Source organism: Dryobates pubescens, chromosome 31, assembly GCF_014839835.1.
Source record: "Dryobates pubescens isolate bDryPub1 chromosome 31, bDryPub1.pri, whole genome shotgun sequence".
Classification (NCBI taxonomy): Eukaryota; Metazoa; Chordata; class Aves; order Piciformes; family Picidae; genus Dryobates; species Dryobates pubescens.
In genome coordinates, this window is record NC_071642.1 from 3,437,241 (window position 1) to 3,459,642 (window position 22,402).

Below are 22,402 nucleotides of genomic sequence, written 5' to 3' on the forward strand. Positions count from 1 at the left end.
GACCAACGCTGTATATGATATCTGTGACCTGAGTCCCCACCCACGCGTGTGCCGTGCGTCCGCAGGACACCCCCCGGGGCTTGCAGCCGGGCTGGGCAGCCCCCGGCGCCTGTCCCTGCCTCCCCTCCCACAGCCCCAGGCAAGGGGTGACGGCCAGGACTGGAGGTAAGTTGGGGGAGGAGGGGTGGTGGTTCTGAGGGACGGTCGCCCCTGAAGCTTGTGAGCACCCCACACCCCCACTGTCCCCCCGCCCCCCCAAACCTGGCCCTGGGGCTGCGGGTGGTTAAAGGTGGCCCTGAGTAGTCAGCAGTGGGGCAGAGGCAGACGCTGGAGCCGAGTCCTCACCCTGGGGCTGCTCCCTGGGGCGGTCAGGGGAAGGCACAGGGGTGTGTGTGGGTACCTGTGAGTGTTAGTGTGAGCGTGCATGCGTGTGTGTGAGTGTGAGACGTGCACTTCTGCCTCTGCCTCGCACTCCAGAGCCTCCCACGTTGAATGTAAGCAGTGACTGCGGACGAGGGGGCCCCACGCCAGCCCCGGGCCAGGGCCCCGCTCCAGGCGTCCACCTCTCCATCCAGCCCATCCTGTGCAATAAACGTCAGCGACTGACAGAGCTACGCACGACTCCGTCTCCGCTTCTTCGCCACTTTCCCTCCCTGCCGTGGCTCCGGCTGCTTCCCTCCCCCCTCCCCTCTCCTCGCCCAGCCCTGGGAGCCTGCCACCGGGCACAGCCCCAGGCTGGGCTGCTGGAAGCAGCTTTGTTCCTTTCAAGAGCTGCTTCCCTGCCAGAAAAAAAATGACAAGGTGGAAAAATCTCCTCCCAGCACCTTTCCCCTTGCTGGCAGCACCATGTCCCTGCTCCAAGCACGGGCGAGGAGCAGGCTGCAAACTGGAGCCAGCAGATACAGGGCTCAGGGAGAGCTGGGCCAAAGATGCAGCTCCAGCTGTGAGATCTCCAAGCTCAGCTGCTGCAGGAGCAGCCACAGTCACACAGCCATGGGACAAGAGAGCTGGAAGCTCAGAGGCTCCTGGGGCTCCTGGCTGGGAAGGCAATGGTCAGGCAGCTTCGGTCAGGCCCTGCTCAAGCCCTGCTCCTGCTGCTTCCACTGCAGCAGCACTGGCCAGGCTGTGCTGCAGGAGAGTTTTGTCTCTGTTCCTGCTACAAAAGCATTTCCAGAACACTGGTGAAGCACTGGAAGAGGCAGCCAAGGGAAGTGGTGGAGTCACTGTCCCTGGAGGTGATCAGAAGGAGTAGATGTGGCACTGTGGGACAGGGCCCAGTGGTCCTGGAAGCGTTGGGCAGCAGGTTGCACTTGGTGACCTTAGAGGTCTTTTCCAACCCTTTAGTGATTCTCTGATAGCTCTGTGAATAACAGCAGGGCCAGGACACCAGTGCCACCTCTTCAGGACTCACAGGAGGAGTCTGGCAGGCCCCAGGCACCCCCCAGCCGTTGGCTCAAGGTGCTGAGAAGGACACAGCTCCCATCCAGTACTTCCAAAACCGTTTTTATTTACAGTATCTTACACTTCCACTCCCACCCTCCCCTTAGAGGTTTTCCCTGCCTGAGCCACTGAGAAGTGAAAACCATCCCTGGAAATGACCTGGGAGCCACACAGGCTGCACTGCAGGACAGTGGTGACAGTGCCAGCAGCTGGAGCAGGGCACAAAGCAGCACCAGGGCAGGAATGGACAGGAGGCAGAGGGGGTGACAGAAATGACACCCCAGAACTGGCACTAACCTGGCAAGCTCTGGAGCTCACACCAGCAGCAGGCACATGGTGCCAGGGTGAGGACTGAGGAGAACCAGTCCTGGCTGCCATTGCCCCTTCCACCCACACCAGGGAGACACAGCCCCTGCCATGATGCCTCTGTTCCTGCCTGGGATGCAGCAGCAACAGCAAACGGTGCAGACACCCTGCCCTCCACAGATGCTCCTTGTGGGGGGCCCAGCTTGCCCCAGCATCTCTCCTGTGCTGGGCTGGCAGCAGAAGCCACTTCCCCCCCGAGCTGCAGGCCAGGGGAGCCTCAGGGGCTGGTGCCCAGCGCAGCCCTGGGGGCAGCCAGCGGTGCTGAGGTAGTGCAGGCCCTGGCTGGCAGCCAGGCTCAGCTGAAGAAATAGGTAGAATTCATCACCTCCTCCAGGTTGAACTCACCTGGGGGAGCAAGGGAGAGGTCAGAGGATACCAAGGGCAGGGCAGCATGGAGGTGAGGCAGCTGGGAGAGAAGCTGCCCCAAGCCCTCCTTCAGTTTCCTGCAGGGAACTCTTCAGCTCAGCCCCTACTGCAGAGTGGGTCAAGACAAGGTGGATCTGAGAGGGCTTCCAAGGACTGATGTCCTTCAAATTGATCTGGGGCAGTGGTAGGAAGAGCAAGGGAAGCAGGAAAGGAGCCCATGGCTCAGGGTATCAACCATCCCTACCCCAGGACTGGGCTGGTTCTGCTTTGCAAAGGCAAAGGACAAAGGCTGAGCAGATGGTCTGGCAGAGGCAGGGCCCAGGGATTAGAAGGAGTTAAACTAATTGCCTTAATCCCATTGCATGTGTATCATCTAGATCCCCACAATTAGCCTGTGGAATGCCTCCATCCCATCTCCAGGATAATGCCTTGTGGTTGGAAACAGATGGGAGAGAATGAGCTGGATGGGAGGGACGGAGGAGCCTCGGGGAAATCCCAGGGCTGGGCTCTGGGGGAGGCAGGAACTGCTCCCAGGAGGCTGCAGGGAACATCCCCAGACCCTGCCCCATGGCTCTGCAGGCCAGCAAGGGCAGGAGCAGCTTCAGCAGGGCTGTGTGCAGCTGGCCTCAGCCACCACATGAGCTCAGGGATTTGGGGAGCTGCTCCCTATCTCCCTGCCCTTGTCTCCAAACTGCTCCTGAGCTTGGCAGTTCCTGCCCTGTGTCCTACCTGTCTTGGGGACACTTGACAGTTGCTCTGTCAGTTTCTTCTGCCATTGGGCTCTGGTCTCTCTGCCAGGGCTGGATGAACCAGAAGGAAAACAGATCAGCATGGCAGCTCCTGGACAAGCTGCACCCTCCTGCCCTGCTCCCCAGTGGAAGTCCTTCAGAGCAGGATTTGGCTCTTCCAAAGCACATCACAGCCTGCAGCAATGGCAGGAGCCCAGCCCAGCCCACAGCAGCCCCAGAGGACTCCACAGACCCTGCCCAGCCCTGGGCTGCTCTGTGGTGGTATCTGAGGGCCACACACTGGAGGGCCTTCACCACTCCTCACTGCCTCACTCAGTGAGGAAGCCAAGACATTAGGGCCCACCCTGGGGGACTCAGGCACCAAATGCAGCTTCAGCTCTGCAGCAAAAGGCTGCAGGCTCCTTGTTTTTCACACCCAGGTCTATGGCACCCTGGGTGTCAGTCAAGAAGGAAGCTCCCTCCAGAGCAACCCCCAGAGGCAGATGACAGCTCCTGAGTGTCTGGTCACAACCACCCCAGCAGAGGGAAGTGGTGTGGGTAGGAAGGAGAGTGGTGGAGGTCTGCCAAGAGGCCTGGAGTACCTGCAGTACTTCTCCAGCATGAACTCAGACAGATCCTGCAGGATCCTCTCGCTGTGCAGAGCCACAAACTGCTGCCGGCAGATCTGGTCCAGGGAGCAAGGGTGAGCTGGGGGTCAACAGCTGCTGCCCCTCCTGCCCCTCAGCCAGCACAGCTCAGAGGTGAGGGGCAGGGAAGGCAGTGGGCAGAAGAGGGAAGGGGGTGCTGCCAGACAAGGGTGGAGGGAATCAGCCTGGGCAGCTGGGAAGCAAGAGGCTGACCCCCACTGACTGATCTACTGTAGAAGATCCCTTGCAGCCCTCAGCCCAGGGCAGGAGGGAGGCACCAAGTTTAGGGTGGGTTTAGGGGCACAGATTCTCCTCCCCACGCTCCCTGAAGGGCGGCAGGGGCTGGGGGCTCGGCACCGGGAAATCAGCTGCACCCACCACCAAGCACCCATCAATCAGCCTGCAGGGCAAAGCCCAGGGGAGGGAAGGGCTGGCAAGGACCCAGAGGACAGATCAGCAAGGTCCCTGCTGCAGAGGGGCCCAGGAGGACTCTCACCTGGTTCATGACGTCCACGGTGAGCGCGTGAGTCCAGTAGCAGTCGTGGACCGAGACGAAGGTCAGCCCCTGCCTGGAGGCAGCAGCAGGTGCCATGAGGGAGTGCTGAGACCCCCTCCCTGGGATGTCCCCCACCCCATGGAGATCCTCTTCTTGGGACAGAGGAGCAGAGACCACGCCAGGAGGGGCTGCCCTGCTCAGCACCTGCAGAGCTTCAGAGCCAGCGAACCCCAGGGTCTGCCCCTGCCCTCTGCCGGAACCCCCAGAACTCCACCCCCCTTCCCTCACCCCACCCTGGAATGTCCTGCTGACACCCCCTGAGCTGGGAGAGCCCAGGCAGAGCCTGGCTGCCTGCTCCTTACCTGAGGCAGTGCAGAGCAGTGAGCATCATGTGTGTGGAGTCCAGGGAGTGGATGAAGTTGGGGGGGAAGGCATTCTTCTGCTTCACTGTGTTAGGCTTCCTGCAGCACAGACAGGAGGAGCTGAGGCACTTCCAGGGCCCAAAATGAAAGTGTCAGCACCAAGCTGGTGCCAGCAAAGCCTGGGGTGGACAGGGCTAGCCCCAGAGGGCCCCAAGGACTTGCAAGAAGCACAGGCCCCTGCTCCTCAGGCTGGCTTTCTGCAGCTCAGGGGGTCCCAGGAGCTTGGGCACAGCTTGGCAGGTGCCACTGAGGGGGGAAGGCTTTGTCCCCAAAGCATGGGCTGGGGACAGCAGGGGCCTGGGCAAGAGCACAGCTCCATACTTACTGGTCACCACTGGAGTTTTTCACACTCAGGTGCTGCATGCCACAGTTCAGCTGCAGGGAGAGGGACAGGGGATTAGGGGCCACACAGCAGCCAGCCAGCACAGGGCACCCCAGCACTGTGCTCCTGGGGAGGGGAATCAGCAGAGCAGGAGCTACCCAGCTCTGCAGGAAACCTCCACACATCGCTGCCTGCAAGGAGGGGCCGGGCAGGGACCGTGCCAGGGCATCCCAATCGCCATGGCAGCAGTGACTCCTCGCCTGCCCCCCTCCCGAGGGTGCTGGCAGGCATCCCTCAGCCCTGCCGGCAGCGTGCTGCTTGCCCCCGCTCGGGGAGGGCTCCCGGAGGTGAGCGGCGAGGAGCCAGGCTGGGGAGCTGTGAGTCAGCGCAGCCGAGCGTGGGAGGGCAGAGCAGGGAGGCTGAATCACAGCAGCCCCGAGGAGGCTCCGCGGTGCAGGCAACGGGAGCCTGCCCCAGCTGCCTGAGTGGGATGGGAGCAGCAGAGCTTCCTCACCAGCACACCCACACCCTCCAGGCCCTGCAGGGAGAGAGGAGGCTGCAGGAGCTGTCTGCATGCACAGATCCTACCTGGCTCTGCAGGCTCACCTGCAGGTGATGCAGCCTCACAGTATAACTAAGGTTGGAAGAGACCTCGAGGATCATCGAGTCCAGCCTGTCTCCACAGACCTCACAACTAGCCCATGGCACCAAGTGCCATGTCCAATCTCCTCTTGAACACCTCCAAGGACAGTGACTCCACTCTGCTGCTGCTGGGCTCCAGCTTGCTGCCTCGAAGCCCAGCTGGCCTTTCCCTGGTCCCCACCGTGGCAGAGAGAGGGCAGATGGAGTCCTGCACACCAGCTACTCACCACGGTGGACTTGGAGCGGTAGTAGGGCTGCACGATGGGGAGGCCCAGAGGTGTCACCCACTCCACTGTCTGTCCTGACTGGGCAATGAGCTTGGCACTCTCTGTCAGCCAGTTCTTTAGGAGGAGAGGGAAGAGGAGGGGCTGGAGTCAGTACAGGCAGCTGGGAGACCCCAGCCCTTCCCAGCACAGGTGCCCCTGACTCCTGCCACCAGCTGTGACAGCCCAGCGCTTACAGGGGAGTTAAGGCCTGTACCAGGCACAACCCCACACCTCTAGGTTGGGACAGGAGGATTCTCTCTGGGTGAGGACCCAGGAGAGCCATCTCTCTCCCCATGGAGCATCCTCTGGTCTGTGGATGAGTAGGACAAGGAAGAAGACAAGGAAGACAGGCAAGAGGCACCTCACCTGGATATCTCGAGTGGCTGAGAACATCTCCTTGATGCCATTGAACACCTGCTTCACAAGGTAGTGAGATGCCTCCCACAAATACTCCTGCACAGAGCAGAGGCAGAGCAAGGGGTCAGGCAGAGGGGCAAAGTAATGGGACCCAGAGTAAGCTGGGAGAGCCCTTCCCTGCTCCCTGGTGCCTCAGAACTGCCTCCAGCACAGGCCGAGTCCGAGCTGCGGCAGACAGCTGGCTGCGGGCTGCGATGGAGGGAAGCAGAGATCAGCATTTCAGACACACACTGTCTGAGGACAAGCTGACCTCTGGGCAGCAATCCTGGATGAAGAGAAGGCTCTCCCTGCCTCACCTGCCCCAGGGACGGCACGCGCTGCGGGACGCTCCTGGCACCAACCTCGCCCCAGCAAATAACCCAGGCAGCAAAGACGGCAGCACAAGAGACGGAGCCCCGAAAGCCCTGCCAGGCGCTCCCAGGGGGAAGGGCAGAGCCACAAACCTCCTCTGGCATCTGAAACCCCAGCAGCAGCTTTCCAACCACCGAGCCGGGGCCGGGGAGGACGAGGAGAAGGATCCCTCCCCACCCACAAGCTCAGACACGAGGAGCCGGCTCCCGCACGCCCCTCCGCCAGCTGAGATCCGGGTGGGAGGGTGAGGAGAGAGCAAAGCCGGGAAGGGAGCCGCAGGCAGGGCAGGGCAGGGTCCCCCCTCCCAGCAGGGAGCCCCCAGGGCCGAGCAGGCGGCGGAGGGGGCGGCTGGGGCAGGCGCAGCACCTCGGGGAACTCATCGATCTCCTTGAGGCGCTTCTCCATCTGCAGCCGGCCGCCGTAGCGCGTGACGCCGTACACCACCGTCATCACCGTCTGCTTCACCACCTTGCGGCTGATGAAGCCCTGCAGCACCTGGGCGATCTTCACCCCCTGCCTGGCGTCCTTCCTGCGGAACTCCTCCACCTGGGTGGGCCAGGGGAAAGCCCTGGGAGGTCAGCCCCACCCCCCTCTCAGCCCCGCTGCCAGCTCAGCCCCACCACCCTCTCGGCTCCGCCGCCAGCTCAGCTCAGCCCAGCTCCCACCACCCTCTCAGCCTCACCAACCCCATCATCAGCTCAGCATCACCACCACCTCAGCCCAGCCCTGTCCTGCCCCACCACCACCTCAGCCCCACCACCACCTCAGCTCAGGCCCCACCACCATCTCAGCCCAGCCCTGTCCTGCCCCACCACCATCTCAGCCCCACCACCACCTCAGTTCAGGCCCCACCACCACCTCAGCTCCCCCACCAGCTCAGCCCCACCACCAGCTCAGCTCAGCCTCCCCCACCACCTCAGCTCCCCCACCTCCTCAGCCCCACCACCACCTCAGCTCAGCCCCCACCACCAGCTCAGCCCCACCACCCTCACCACCAGCTCAGCCCCACCACTCTCTCAGCCTCACTACTCTCTCAGCTCCACCACCAGCCCGGTCCAGCCCCTTTTACCAGCCCCACAGCATGGGGAGACCCAGAGGGTGCTGTGAGAGCCTCCCAGCTGTGCTCTGCCCAAGCTCCCATCACAGACCCCACAGCCCAGCTCTGCCAGCCCTGGGTAACACCAGCTGCTAAGGGGCAGAGGAGCATCCACCTCTCCGAGCACTGTGCTGTGCAGGGAGCAGAGCTTTCCACTGCTGCCTCAGCACAGCAGTGTCCCTTGGCTGGGTGGTGCTGGATGTCACAAGGACACAGCACTAGGACTGTGGCTCAGGGCTGAGGTTCTTCTGCCTCAGCCACCCAAATGGGCACTCTGAGCAGAGCCTGCAGGCCCTGTGTGTTCCTCCCACCCTCTGGGTAACATCATGCTGAGACCTCAACGGGAGAGCCAGGGGGTCAAGGCCAGCTGAGTGAGCCTGGTAGATCTCAGCACACTTCTCAGCAGGCTCATTTCACACTGTGTCTTGCCAAGAAAACTGAAGATCTGGCAGCAGTGCCAAGGGCTGAATCTCTCCCTGCTCCCTCCTACCCACCTCCAACCTAGAAACTCTCATAACCTCCAGGCCAGCCAGCTGTGACCAAGAGATGAGGAACAGGAACACTCCCTGCTCCCTCCCCCCTCTCTGCCCAGATCTCACTCAGGGCAAGTGAGGAGAGCAGAAATCCCAGGGGATTCCTGATTGTTACTTCTGCCAGGACAGATCCCCAGCCAGTTGCCCACTGCAGCTGCTGCAGTGCTTCCCAGCTGGGGAGGGAGAAACTCAGCTTCTGCCCAGCTCCTGCCTTCCCAACACTGCTCTCATCCCTGATCTCTCTCCCTGCGAGCTGGGGTGACCCTGTGGCAAGGAGGGAGGTGCAAGGGGATTCCTCCCTGTGTGCCCACTGTGCCTCACCTGCTGTGCCACTGCACTGTAGACATCCTGGGGGACACTGCAGGGCATCAGGTTGACAGAGATGGCACCAATGAGGTCCCGGCCGAGGGCTGCGTAGTGCTGCAGACCATTGCAGGAACCATCCTGGGTGTGGAGCAGGGAGAGCAGAGAGGAAAGGTGGTGTCAAGGTGTGGCTGGAGCCCTGCTCACCTGCTCCTGCTCAGCAGCACAGGCACACTTGGCTCAGAAGGTTTCTGCCACTGTGCCCCCTTCCCCAGGCAGGTTCCAGGCTGATCTCCCAGCTGTGGCCAGGGCCACGTCGGTTTCCCCCTTGCTTCAGTCCCCTCTGGGTCTCATCACTGCCTGCTGCTGGGGGAGAAAGGAAGCCTGACAGCACCCTGCCCCCTCCATGAGTGCTCAAAGACATCAGAGCTCTGTGGAAACACTGAAAAGCAGAGCATTTGGAAACCATCAAATCTGGCTGGGATGCCGAAAGAAGCCCCAAGAGGCAGCAGTCAGAACAACCTCAGCAAAAAGCCAGGGGCAGAGGCAGGAAGAGGCAAGGGCCAGCTGAAGATCTCTGGGCAAGCCACAGCCAGCTTGGCAGCTCCAGCAGTGCTGCCTCTGCTCACCAGGCTGATGAAAACATCACTGTGACAGAGAGCAGCCATCCCCAAAGCCCTGGTCACAGGAGGCATGCCACCCATCTGTCACAGCAGCTGCCCCAACAGCCCTCCTGGGGCTGAGCTCAGCCTGGATGAGAGGCAGGACCTGAACCATGGCACTGGGCAGGTCCTGCTGCTCCCCAGACAGAAGCAGCAGCAATGAGTCTCACAGGAGATGTGCTGCTGCTGCTGCTTTGGACTCTCCCTGCTCCTCCTGTACTTGGGCTCTGCCTGGTCCAAGGGAGCACTGCCAGCAGGATGAACCTTCCTCTCCTTTCCTCCCCCCCTCCTCCTCCTCCCCACCCCCTGCAGTGCAGCAAGTTGCAGAGCTGAGAAGTGAGAGAGCTCCAGCAGCTCTGCTGTGCTGAGGAGCTGCCTCTGCTCACTGAGTGCTGATGACTCAGGTGGAAGAAGCCTCTCTGGTGCCCTCCAGAAGAAGTCCTTGCTTGAATTTCATTGTTGGCACCTTCCACACCCCACACCTCCCTCAGCTGCCCTCTTGATCTTTTGTTGGCATAACAGTATCAGCTTAGGCTGTCTCATACATATTCCAGACCACAGCCTCTGGCAGGACACAGCCCCCTCCTCCCCCCACACCCTGTCAGGGGCCATCTGAGCTTCTCATGAGGCAAATGAGCAAAGGCCTCTCCCCAGGAAAACAATTAATCACTGTCTGCCATGAAGCTTGGGGAGTCCTCACTGCAGACAGGGAGCTGGCAGCTGCAGAGAGCTGCAGATCTGCTGGGACAGAAAGGGCTGTCTGGATCCCTGGGACAGAGGCATCCCAACACCAGCAGCACCCCAGCATAGAATCATGGAATTGTCAGGCTTGGAAGGGACCTCAAGGCTCAGCCAGTTCCAACCCCCCCTGCCATGGGCAGGGACACCTCACACCACAGCAGGTTGCTCACAGCCACATCCAGCCTGGCTGCAAAAACCTCCAGGCATGAGGCTTCCACCACCTCCCTGGGCAGCCTGTGCCAGGCTCTCCCCACCCTCACTCTCAACAATTTCTTCCTCATCTCCAGTCTCAGCCTCCCCTCTTCCAGCTCAAAGCCACTGTCCCTCATCCTGTCACTACAAGCCCTGGTCAGAAGTCCCCCCCTGGAGGTCACCAGCACTCCCGAGCCAGGATGCTCAGAGACCATGGCCCCATCCTGGGCCAGCCTGGCCACACAGCAGCACTGGACACATGGGTGCCTCTGCCCTGCCCCTTTCTCCCTGTCCTCACCCTGCTCTGCCCCACACAGGTCTGTGAAGGTCCTACCTGGTGAACTGGGAAGTGAGAGATGTAGGCTGCTGGATCTGGGGACCTCGAGGCCTTGGCGATCTCCATGCAGCAGGCCAAGGCTTGCCAGGGCTCATCTGTCGTCATCCACCACTTCCTGCCCTGGGGAGGGGAAGGCACAGGGGGCTGAGGCAGGCAGCGCTCTCCAAAGCAAAGGCAGGAGCCCCCAGACTCCTGGGGTACACAGGGCAAGGCCCCACCTCCCACTTCCCTTATATCCCAGAGTGTTTTCAGGCAGACTGTGGCTTCTTCACCCCTCCCAAGGTCTTCCTTTCAAAACTGAGCTGATTTCCACTTTGGTTTGCTTCCCAGAGGATGTGCTACTGCAGGGGAGTGCTCAGGTCTCCTCTGAAACCAAAGAGGACACTGATCCCTGTTTCCTTTGCTTATCTGGACAATTCCTGTTGGGACTCCAACACAGACAACTTCCCTGCTTCTCCCTTAGGTCCTCCCAACCCTCCTGGGACTGGATGAAGGCTCCTGGAGCCCAGGCCTCTTCCTCAAGGTTCAGGATCAAAGAATGACAGAATGCCACCAGGCTGGAGGAGACCTCCAAGATCATGAAGTCAAAGCATCACAGAATGCCACCAGGTTGGAAGAGACCTCCAAGATCATCAAGTCAAAGCATCACAGAATGCCACCAGGCTGGGGGAAACCTTCAAGGTCAAGTCAAAAGCATCACAGCATCCCACCAGGTTGGAGGAGACCTCCAAGATTATCAAGTCAAAGCATCACAGAATGCCACCAGGCTGGAGGAGACCTCCAAGATCATGAAGTCAAAGCATCACAGAATGCCACCAGGCTGGAGGAGACCTCCAAGATCATCAAGTCAAAGAATGACAAAATGCCACCAGGCTGGAGGAGACCTCCAAGATCATCAAGTCAAAGCATCACAGAATGCCACCAGGCTGGAGGAGACCTCCAAGATCATCAAGTCAAAGAATGACAAAATGCCACCAGGCTGGAGGAGACCTCCAAGATCATCAAGTCAAAGAATGACAAAATGCCACCAGGCTGGAGGAGAGCTCCCAAGACTGTCAAGTCCACCTGCGGTGGTCTGGCAGAGTTAATGCTGGGGGAGGAACTTCAACCCACCACACCAACCAACCACCCAACCCTACCTCACCAACCTGCCCCTGGTCCCACCACCGCACCCCACAAGCAAGCAAGCAGGGCCCTGCAAGCCACCCCCTCCCCTTACCGTCAGGGGGCGGTCAGCCGAGTCCAGGATGTCCTCCATGATCTCATTGGCGTAGTCCAGCCTCTCCTGCAGGGAATTCTTCTTCTTCAGCCCAGTCAGGTTGATGAGGTGGATCTTCAGCCAGTCAAGGCCCTTGGGCCCCAGGGGCCTCCCCTCTGCGAAGAGCAGGATGGCCCTGGTGACGTCGTTGCCCAGGTGGTTGAAGTAAGGCGGGCAGGGGTAGGTCCTGCCCCGGAAGTCCATGTTGTGGGGGAACCAGAAGACCTTGTCCCGGAGGTGGTTGGCGATGGAGAGCTTGTAGAGGGCGTCCATGCGCAGGCTGTGCATCTCGGCAGCCTTCTTCTTGCAGAGCAGCAGCTCCTGCTTCTGGCTCTTGCTGAGGGCAGAGGGGCTGCCGGGGGCGGCGGGGGGCCGGGGCGCTTCCGAGAGGGGCGGCGGGATGTCCAGCTTCTCGTCGCCCCTGGCGTTGAAGATGGAGACGATGATGTCCAGCACGGGCCGGTTGATGCGCCAGGCGCAGTTGCCCAGCTGGTTGAGGGCGTCCAGCACCGGGTGCAGGTCGGCCGGGGGGCAGCGCTCCAGCAGCTGCTGGTGCTGCGCGGCGCCGTCCACGAAGCGCATCAGCCGCGTGTCGTTCAGCAGGAAGGCGCCGAAGCGAGGGGAGGTCCAGGGCACCGGCGGGCACAGCATGGGGATGGCGGAGGAGTTGAAGGTCAGCTCGGTCTCCGCCGCCTCCGCCAGCAGCTGGGAGAAGGCAGGATGGGGCTTCAGCAGCCCGACCTGGGCGGGGGGGGGAAGCAGGGAAGGGGAAGGTGAGCAGCAGAGGGAGGGCAGCCGGGCGGCCGGCCCCTGCGCCGCTCCAGAGCGCTCTGCGGCTCCCCTCCTGGCCGGAGATTGCCAGCTGTGCTCAGCGCTGCTCAGGCCACACCTTGAGTCCTGTGGCCAGCTCTGGGCTCCTCAGCTTAAGAAGGACATTGAGATGCTGGAAGGTGTCCAGAGAAGGGCAACGAGGCTGGGGAGGGGTCTGGGGCACAGCCCTGGGAGGAGAGGCTGAGGGAGCTGGGGTTGCTTAGCCTGGAGGAGGCTCAGGGGAGACCTTCTTGCTGTCTGCAACTCCCTGAAGGGAGGTTGTAGCCAGGTGGGGGTTGGTCTCTTCTCCCAGGCAGCCAGCACCAGAACAAGAGGACACAGTCTCAAGCTGTGCCAGGGGAGGTTTAGGCTGGAGGTGAGGAGAAAGTTCTTCCCAGCAAGAGGAATTGGCCATTGGGAGGTGGTGGAGTCCCCAGCCCTGGAGGTGTTCAAGAGGGGATTGGATGTGGCACTTGGAGCCATGGTTTAGTTGTCAGGAGGTGCTAGGTATTGGGTAACAGGTTGGACATGATCATCTCTGAGGTCTTTGCCAACCTGGCTGCTAGGGTTCTGTGACTGGCACTGTCCATGCAGAACCAGAAGCTCCTCTCAGGGTCCCCCCTGCAGGAAGGGCAGCAGGGATGGATCAGGGCCTTGCAAAGGCTCAGCTCCGACCAAGAGGGCACCTGCAAGAGCCCCAGGACAAGGCTCACCTGCCAGCTGCTCTGGAAGGAGTAGATGTGGTAGAGGAGAGGGACAAGCTTGGGCTCCAGGCGAGGGTTGAGGATGTTCCTGGGCACCTTGGTAGCCTGCACCAGGAGCTCCAGCAGGTGCATGCCCAGGCGCATCTGCACCATGAAGGGCCAGCTGCACTCCTTCAGGTTCAGGGAAGGCCCAAAGCCTGCTTCTGCCACCAGCTTCTCCCAGTATTCCCGTGGCAAGTACTCCTTTGGCTGGGAGGTGGAAGGAGAGAACAGGGTCAAGATGGAGGGGCCAGCCAGAGAGGCTCTGCTGGCCAGGCTCTATCTACCTGGAACACAGACCTGGGGAGGACTCTCCTGCCTCTGCCCCTCTGAGGTCCTCCCCGATGGGTATCTGGGGAAGGATGCTGCTGTGGCTGGGGGAAGCCCAACAGCAGGAGCCTGCTTCTGCTGCAGGCCAGGACAGTGGCACTGCAAAGCCTTTCCTCTCACTACATCCCTGTGCTGCTGCTCTGTCCCCACACCAGCCTGAGCCTCCCTCCCAGACTGTGATGTGACACAGCTTTGGGGATAAGCAGCTCTCAAGCTGCCCAGATTGGTGACCTTGGCACCTTTCTCCCCTCACAACCTGCCCCAGACTCTCCTGCACAGGCTCCAAGGGGACTTCTCTACTGATTAAACACCTCCTGCTCCCACTGCTCTGCCAGAAGCAAGCCTGTCAGCTGGCAGGGGCCTGCCAAACATGAGCTGGGGCCCTTGCTGGCTCTGGTGGCCCCTGCAGCAGCAGGTTCCAAGAACCTGTGTCCTGTGCCCAGAATGCTCAGAGGACTGGAAGGCCTGCTGTATGAGGAAAGGCTGAGAGATGTGGGTTTGGTCAGCCCTGAGAAGAGAAGGCCTAGGGGAGACCTCATCACCATGTTCCAGTACATAAAGGGTGGCTGCCAGGAGGCTGGAGCCTCCCTTTTGATAAGGAGTCCCATGGAAAAGGCAAGGGGTGATGGGGACAAGTGACTCATGGGGAGATTCCCACTGGACTTCAGGAGGAAACTGTTCACCATGGGAACAGTTAGAGCCTGGAATCATCTCCCAGGGGAAGTGGTGGATTCCCCTCCACTGGACAGGTTTAAACCTCAGCCTGCCAGGGTGCTGGGGCAGCTCCTCTCAACTCCACTGTGACCTAGAAAGGTTGAACCAGGTGATCCTCGAGGTCCCTTCCAACCTGGGGCATTCTCTGAACCTAGACCTCCTGCTTGTGAGGAGGTGGGCAGACAAACCACCTCACCCCATCTCTGCTGTGACCCTCAGGGGCCCCTCTCCCAGGCATACTTGGCCATCCTTTGCCAGCAGGTGGATGTAGTCCCCATAGATCTCCTGCACCTTCTCCAGCTGGCGGCTGCGCAGCTTCCTCAGGGTGATGTACCTGTCGTAGACCTTGGAGCCCAGCTCCCTGGCCAGCACAACCAGGGACACCCCTTGTGGGGAGAGGCTGCTGAGAATCTGAGAAAGGGGAAGGCAAAGAGGGTCTTAAGGAGGCAGGAGTGGAAAGATGGAGCAGAGACACAAAGCAGGAGTTAAAACCCCTGTGAGGGGGGGAGCACAGGAAGGTGTTGATTGCCATGAAGATGAGGAGAGAGCAGAGGCTCCTCTGGCTGCTCAGCACAGGCAGCAGACACAGCTTGCACCTAACAGTCTGGGCAAGCCTGGAGACTGCCATCCTGAGCAGAACATCAGTGCTTTGTGGCAGCCCTGTGGCCAATTCAGCAGCCCCACTGTGGTGGGTTGAAATTTCCTCCCCCCACTCCCCAGCATTAACTTTGCCAGAGCAGCTCAGCTGGAAGCAAATGAAAGCTGCACTGACAGCAAAGCTACAAACTCCAATGGAAGGCAATGGATGTGTACAAAAGATGCAAGATTTGCAGGTATTTACAATTAATCAACAGCTCAAGAACCTCCCTGGTCCAAGGCCAGGGGAAGCGACCAGATTCTCCTTTCCTGCCCACCCCTCTGTACAAAGGAAGGGAGAAGGGAGCAGAGAAGTTAATACCAAAACAATGCAGCCCAGGTCAAGCAGGAGCAAGTTAGGATCCCTCCAGAGGGGAGAGAAGGAGGGGAGAAGGAGGGGAGAAGGAGGGGAGAAGGAGGGGAGAAGGAGGGGAGAAGGAGGGGAGAAGGAGGGGAGAAGGAGGGGAGAAGGAGGGGAGAAGGAGGGGAGAAGGAGGGGAGAAGGAGGGGAGAAGGAGGGGAGAAGGAGGGGAGAAGGAGGGGAGAAGGAGGGGAGAAGGAGGGGAGAAGGAGGGGAGAAGGAGGGGAGAAGGAGGGGAGAAGGAGGGGAGAAGGAGGGGAGAAGGAGGGGAGAAGGAGGGGAGAAGGAGGGGAGAAGGAGGGGAGAAGGAGGGGAGAAGGAGGGGAGAAGGAGGGGAGAAGGAGGGGAGAAGGAGGGGAGAAGGAGGGGAGAAGGAGGGGAGAAGGAGGGGAGAAGGAGGGGAGAAGGAGGGGAGAAGGAGGGGAGAAGGAGGGGAGAAGGAGGGGAGAAGGAGGGGAGAAGGAGGGGAGAAGGAGGGGAGAAGGAGGGGAGAAGGAGGGGAGAAGGGATTGTTTTGGTACCACCAGTTCCAGTTCCCTACCTCCCCACTGGGATGGTTTAGAATGATCCTTCTCTCCCTTTCCACACCCAGCAGTGATTTGCTGACACTCTGCTACCCTTCTGCTCCAGAGCTGGGAAACACTTTCAAGGCAGAGCCTAAAGCCTCCGCACCCAGCCCGGAGCTCAGGGCCGCGGCCTACCTGCAGCATGATGCTCACATACTCCTCCTCTGGCAGCAGGCACAGGTAGGGGTAGAGCAGGTTGTGCCCTGAGGCTTTCTTGAACTTGGACATTTGGCGCTTCGAGTGCTGCAGGGCCTGGAGGACGGAGTCCTGCCACTGGCCGCGGAGCGAGGCCAGCAGCGCGCGCTGCGCGGGGGGCAAGGCAGGGAGGGAGCAGAGAATCACCCAGGCTGGAAAAGGCCTCAGAGATCCTCAAGTCCAAGCTGTCACCCAGCACCCCCTGACAGCTAACCCATGGCTCCAAGTGCCACATCCAAGCCCCTCCTGAACACCTCCAGGGATGGGGACTCCACCACCTGCCTGGGCAGCACATCCAGTTCCTCTTGCTGGGAAGAACTTTCTCCTCACCTCCAGCCTGAACCTCCCCTGGCACAGCTTGAGACTGTGTCCTCTTGTTCTGCTGCTGGGTGCTTGGGAGAAGAGACCAACCCCCACCTGGCTGCAACCTCCCTTCAGGGAGTTGGAGAGAGCAAGAAGGTCTCCCCTGAGCCTCCTCTTCTCCAGACTAAGCAACCCCAGCTCCCTCAGCCTCTCCTCCCAGGGCTTTGTTGCCCTTCTCTGGACACCTTCCAGCAGCTCAACCTCTTTCCTGACCTGAGGAGCCCAGAACTGGCCACAGGACTCAAGGTGTGGCCTCAGCAGTGCTGAGCACAGGACAGGATGACCTCCCTGCTCCTGCTGGCCACACTCTTCCTGATGCAGGCCAGGATGCCCCTGGGGAGAGCTGCCCCAAGGCCACCTGCACCTCCCCCCAGGGCCTGGGGGCTGGATCCTGCCCTTCCCCTTCCCCCAGCCGCTCAGCCCCCACCACCTCCCTGAGCTTTACCGCCTGGGTGGCCTGTGGGGTCAGGGGTTTGGAGGCCTCCACGGACTGGATGGTGACAGTGTTGTTCAGCTCCAGCTCCAGCTGCTGCTGGAAGCGCTCCTGCAGCTCCTCCACCGAGAACTCCAGCTTGGGGTAGGACACTGCCTTGTCCTGCAGGGAGGGGCAGGCATCTGAGGTGCCAAAAAGCCAGAGGAGCTGTGCTCACCCTGCCAGCTGCCCTGCCAGAGGCACGTGCCACAAGGCCCTGCTGAAGGCATCTTTCCAAGTCCAGAGCTCCCTGGCTGGCAAAGCACAGGGAGTCTGGAGGAAGAGCCCCTCCAGAGCCTGCTCTGACCTTGTGTCGTGGTCAAGCCTGCCCCCAAGCACCACCTCTGGCACATGAAGGCCACCTCCACCCCCTCAATGCCAGCCCTTCAGCTTCCCTGTTGCTCTCTAAGGCTGCTGAGCTGTGTGGGCTGTTGGGCAGAGATGGGGCTCCAAAGTTCTTCCCTGGGCTGGTCCTGAGGACACCCTTTGGCCAACTCCCAACACCTCCCTGAGCTCCAGGGACATCCTGGGAGCTCTGTGGCTTACTCTGGAGTAGAAGTCCTGGAGCAGAGAAGACTTGCAGATCTCAGGCTCAGGTGGAGGGGGCAGCTGGTAGTTGGGTTGGACAATCCTGATGACCTTCAGCACCTTCTCCTTCCCATCATCCTCAAACAGGCACTTTTGGAAGAGCTCATCCACATGGAAACCATCAGTCCTCAGCTGCTGCACATATCTGCAGAGGGGCAGATAAGACAGGGCTCATCTTTCACAGGGCACTGAGTGCTGGGCAGGAATCAGCAGATAGTGAGGCAGGGAACAGCTCTGAAACAGAAGACTAAGGGAGGAGGGCAAAGGAAGGGGGGGCAAAAGGAAGGGGGGAGGCAAAAGGAAGGGGGGAGGCAAAAGGAAGGGGGGAGGCAAAAGGAAGGGGGGAGGCAAAAGGAAGGGGGGAGGCAAAAGGAAGGGGGGAGGTAAAAGGAAGGGGGAGGCAAAAGGAAGGGGGAGGCAAAAGGAAGGGGGAGGCAAAAGGAAGGGGGGAGGCAAAAGGAAGGGGGGGCAAAAGGAAGGGGGGAGGCAAAAGGAAGGGGGGAGGCAAAAGGAAGGGATGTCTGCCCTGCCCTGCCCAGCCAGGGGATGAATGGTGCAGAACTGGGCCCAGGCAGGGCACCCACAGAAGGCAGATGCCTCAGTCCTTCACGAGCAGGACTTCTGGGCAGCCTGGCACAGGACACAGGAGCTCTCCCTGCTCCCCACACGCAGCCAGCAGCCAGCTCTGGGGCTGCAGGATCTGCTGGGGTGGGAGCTGCCTCCAGAGCACAGCCAGTGCCGCCAAGGTCACCCGGCTCGGGTTACAGCGATCAATCACCCAGCCCCCAGCCCCCACCGCCGCAGCTTCCCTGGGAGGAGAGACTCAGCTGGGCTGCGGCTGGGAGGCTGAGGTGCAGGCTCCTTCACCTCCAGCGACCCTGCTGCCCCCCTCCAGCCCGAGGCAGCCCAAGGGAAGCTGCAGGGCTGGTCACAAAGGGGCAGGGGACACTGAGCCTGGCGCCAGGGCAGCGTTTGTTCTGCTGCAGGGCCTGCCAGGAAGGGAAGCTCTCCTCCCCTGCAGCCCCGCCACGGCTTGCAGGGAACAGCCTTTCCCCCCCAAGCACTCACATCTGCCACTTCCCAGCCCTGCAGAGGACGCCTGGCTCTGCCGGGCTGGAGCTGGGACTGAGGCATCGCAGGGCCCAGAGCCCCACCTGCCGACTGCCGAGACGGGAGGCCAGGCAGCGCCGGCAGAGGCCACGGCAGGGGGAGCCCCAGGCAGCTCCGGGAGAGCATCAGGAGCCCAGGACGTGACAAAGCACCGGAGCCAGGCCTGCCGCAGCCTGGGACGTGGTTTGATGGCCATGGCTGCTCTGGATGAGCTCAGAGAGCTTCTCCAATGCTGCCACCGCTGCTGCCTGTGCCGCTTGGGAGCAGGCAGGAGCCCTGGTGAGGAGCAGCTCCACAGCCCTGCAGAGCTGCTCTCCCCAGGTACTACCCCAGAGCAGCCCAGCTCAAACAAGCAACTCCCACCCCATGCCCTCCCAGAGACCCTGCAACCTGGGAGCCTCTCCAGAGGGAGGGAGGTCAGAGCCAGTCCCTTGGAAGCCAGCTGACTGCAAGGCACTCACCCAGAGGCCCTCACAACTTATCCATCCACAGGACACACAAACCCCTGAACCACCCAAGGGGTGTGGGCAGCACTGGCACATCACCACAAAGCTTCCTCCATCCTCTGGCAAGGCAGCTGCCAGAGCCAGCACCACCCCTAGACCCTGCTGGGATCTCACAGGGGCTCCTCCAGCTCCTGGCTGTGGCTCTGACACCTTTCCTGCCCATGAGGCTCCAGAAAAATCCATCTGGATCTCCTGATCACCCTCTTCCAGAGCTGCTGCCCTGCAAACCCAGCTGCCTGGCTGGGTGAGCTCCACAGAGGTGCTGTGGAAAGCACTGGAGGAGCCACTGCTACTGGGCAGCTCAATGGAGGGGCCAGCAAGAGGAGGATGCCCAGGATGGGTGCAGAGCCTGCCCAAAGAGAGGCTGCTCCCAACCCAGGGAGCTGCTCTCTGGGGAGCAGCCACAGCTCTGGCCAACAGCAGGGTTCTTCCCACCTCCTTGCCCTGCCAGAACCTCCTGGCAGCTGGGGGTGGCAGGGAGGGCACACTGCAGGAACCCTTCCTGCCCCTGCCCACAAGGGGGGAGTCAGAGCAGCTGAGAGTGCAGGCAGCAGGGGCAGGGCAAGCTCCCAGTCCTCCCAGGGGGCTGAGGCTGCAGGCTGTGGAGATGCTGTGCCTTACCTCCTGACAGTCTTGGGGGACACCAGGGTCCTGCCCATGCACTCCAGCACCGCTGCATACGAGTCCAGGTTGGGCTGGAGGCCGACAGACTCCAGCATGGAGAGGAGGCACTGGATGCGGTGCAGGTGGCCCTGCAGGGGAGAAGGGAAGGGGCTGTGGGCACTGCCACCTGCAGCCTCACCTACAGCTGCAAGGAAGCCCTGCAGGAACTGAAAGGGGCTGCAGGAAAGCTGGGGAGGGCCTTCTGACAAGGGCTTGCAGTGATGGAAGGAGGCTTTGAGGGTGGGGAGAGCCTGGCACAGGTTGCTCAGGGAGGCTGTGGCTGCCTCCTGCCTGGAGGTGTTGGAGGCCAGGCTGGAGAAGGCCTTCAGCAACCTGGGCTGGTGGGAGGTAGCCATGGCAGGGGATTGGAACTGGATGATCTTGAAGGCCCTTTCCAAACCAAACCATTCTATGTATCTGTAATTCACAGCCCAACCACAGCTTCAGACCCCTCTGCTCCTGTCCAACTTCATCTGCATTCCCTTCTTCCCCTCCAAGCCACCTCACAGGGCTCAGTGGCCTCCCATCAGCTCAGCAGAAGCCAAGCCCCCCCCAGACATCCCCCTGCTGCAGGTAGATGTGACAGACACAGAGGAGAGCAGAACTGCTGTTTCTAGCAGTGTGAGGCTCTCCCTCTAGGGCCAGGCCACTTCTCCCCTCAGCCACCCAGGACCCCCAGCCACAGGCAGGGCCCCCAGCTGGGTACCTTTCTCGCCCAGCTCTGCATCACAATGTTGTAGCAATTGATGTCCAAGAACCTTCTCTTTGCTGGGGAGTTGTGGTAGAGGAGAAGCAACCTCTCAGCCTCCTCTGGCTGCTGCAAGAAGAGGAAGCACTCCAGGCTGGACTGGATGGTCTGCTGCAGGACCTTGAACTGGTTGCTGTCCTTGTCCTTCAGCCCCTGCTGAGGCCTCTGCACCTTCGTAGCCTTCTTCGCTGCTGCCGCCCTGGGCTCCAGGTGGCTGCAGGCACTCTGGGAGCTGGCAGGGCTCTGGCTCCAGGCAGCAGCCACTTCAGCCTTTGGGGTTTTCTGGCTCTTCTTGGCTTTAGTCTTCTTGGCCTTTGCTTTGCTCTTTGGCTTGGCCTCCCCCTGGCTCTCTGGAGCAGGCTCGGGGGCGGCGATGGACAACCTCTGCTCCACCTTCAGCTGCCGCTGCTGCATCTCCTTCTTCATCTTCTCCACCCAGCCTCTGGGCCAGGCTGGGCTCTCCTGCCTTGCCCTGGGGGCTGGATCCTGCTGGGGGCCTGCAGCCAGGGCCTGCTGCAGGGGCTCCTGCTGCTCAGCATCGCCCAGCTCCACCTTGCTGAGCCCCAGCTCCGGGCTGCTGCCGGCCTGCAGCTGCTTCACTCGAGCCTTCAGCACTGCCAGGAGACACAGGGCCAGGGGGAGGTGAAGAGCTGCAGGCCATGGCAAGAAGGGGGTGTCCTAACCCAGGGCTTTGCCCCCAGGAAGAGCAGACCCACAGGAGGACTTCTCCTCTCCTTGGCCAGACCTCCTCCCAGCATTTAGCCACCCTGAGCAGTGTCAGCCTGGGATCCACACCGCCACTGAGGCCCAGCCCAGCACCCCAGGAAACCCAACAAGGGGAAAGGCAGCAGCCCCCACTGGGCTGACACACTGCCTGCCCACTTCACTGAGGCCTCTCTCCAAGAGCTTCACACCCTCAGCTCACCTGGGCAGAGAGCCCAAAGCCAGAGCATGGCCAGGAGAGTCTGCAGGGCCCCCCATACAACCTGGAGGGATCTCTTACCATCCCAAGCTGCATCTCACAGCAGCTCCATGGGAAGCCCCACATCTCCCACCAGGCTGCAAATACCTCCTGCCCAAGAGATCTGTTTTAGGGCTACACAGAATGGGAAGACTCCCAGACAACCTCCCAGGGAACTGAAGAAGGGAAACTCCTGCAGCTCTCCCAGCCCTGCCTGACCTACCTTCCAGCAGCTCTGTCCTCTCACAGATGCCATTTCTCCTGGCCCTCTCCTTAGCACTGGCAGAGGAGTAGTTCCTGAGAACACTCCATGGGATCCCTGCAGTGGGAAGGCACAAAGAGGAAGGTCACAGGAGGCTTGCACCACTCACTGCCCCACAGCCCTGCCCCAGAGAATGGCATAGAATTAGAACAGAATAAAATAGAACAGAATAAAATAGAACAGAATGGAATAGAACAGAATAGAATAGAATAGACCAGAAGAGAATAGAATGGAAGAGAAGAGAAGAGAAGAGAAGAGAAGAGAAGAGAAGAGAAGAGAAGAGAAGAGAAGAGAAGAGAAGAGAAGAGAAGGTTGGAAAAGACCTTTGAGATCATTGAGTCCAACCTATCACCCAACACCATCTGATCAATTAAACCATGGCACCAAGTGCCTCATCCAGGCTCTTCCTAAACACCTCTGGGACCCCTCAGCTCTCTGGACCCCCACCACCCCAGCTCCATCCCCATGGCCGGGATCTGGCCTCTGGGACCCCTCAGCCCTCTGGACCCCCACCACCCCAGCTCCAGCCCCATGGCCTGGATCTGGCCTCTGGGACCCCTCAGCCCTCCGGAACTCCACCACCCCAGCTCCATCCCGACCGCCAGGGTCAGGCCTCCGGGGCCGCAGAGCCGCAGCTCCGTCGCAGGGGTGAGGGGCAGGACTCCAGCCCCGCTTCCCCGGGCGCCCCGGCGTGGCTCACCGGCGCCGCGGAGCCGGGCCGTGCCCGCCAGCGCCGCCCGCAGCCGCAGCAGGGACATCCCGGCCCTAGGCCGCCATGCCGCGGCGCGC

The 22,402-nt window shown here is 61.1% G+C and overlaps 1 protein-coding gene across 1 annotated transcript; it reads right to left on the reverse strand.

Moving 5' to 3' along the window:
• Positions 1-2,101: 2,101 nt before the first annotated feature.
• On the reverse strand, positions 2,102-22,402 carry POLRMT (RNA polymerase mitochondrial). Its single transcript, XM_054175442.1, has 21 exons — positions 22,314-22,402; positions 21,575-21,670; positions 20,349-21,004; positions 19,601-19,731; positions 17,322-17,508; positions 16,749-16,898; positions 15,881-16,048; positions 14,423-14,593; positions 13,109-13,348; positions 11,547-12,326; positions 10,325-10,447; positions 8,414-8,536; positions 6,830-7,009; positions 6,062-6,148; positions 5,657-5,770; positions 4,791-4,840; positions 4,406-4,504; positions 4,044-4,116; positions 3,503-3,585; positions 2,851-2,972; positions 2,102-2,151 (listed from the first exon to the last, which is right to left on the reverse strand). Exons 1-21 carry the CDS (start codon positions 22,369-22,371, stop codon positions 2,102-2,104), a joined length of 3,741 nt encoding a protein of 1,246 aa, XP_054031417.1. The 5' UTR covers positions 22,372-22,402.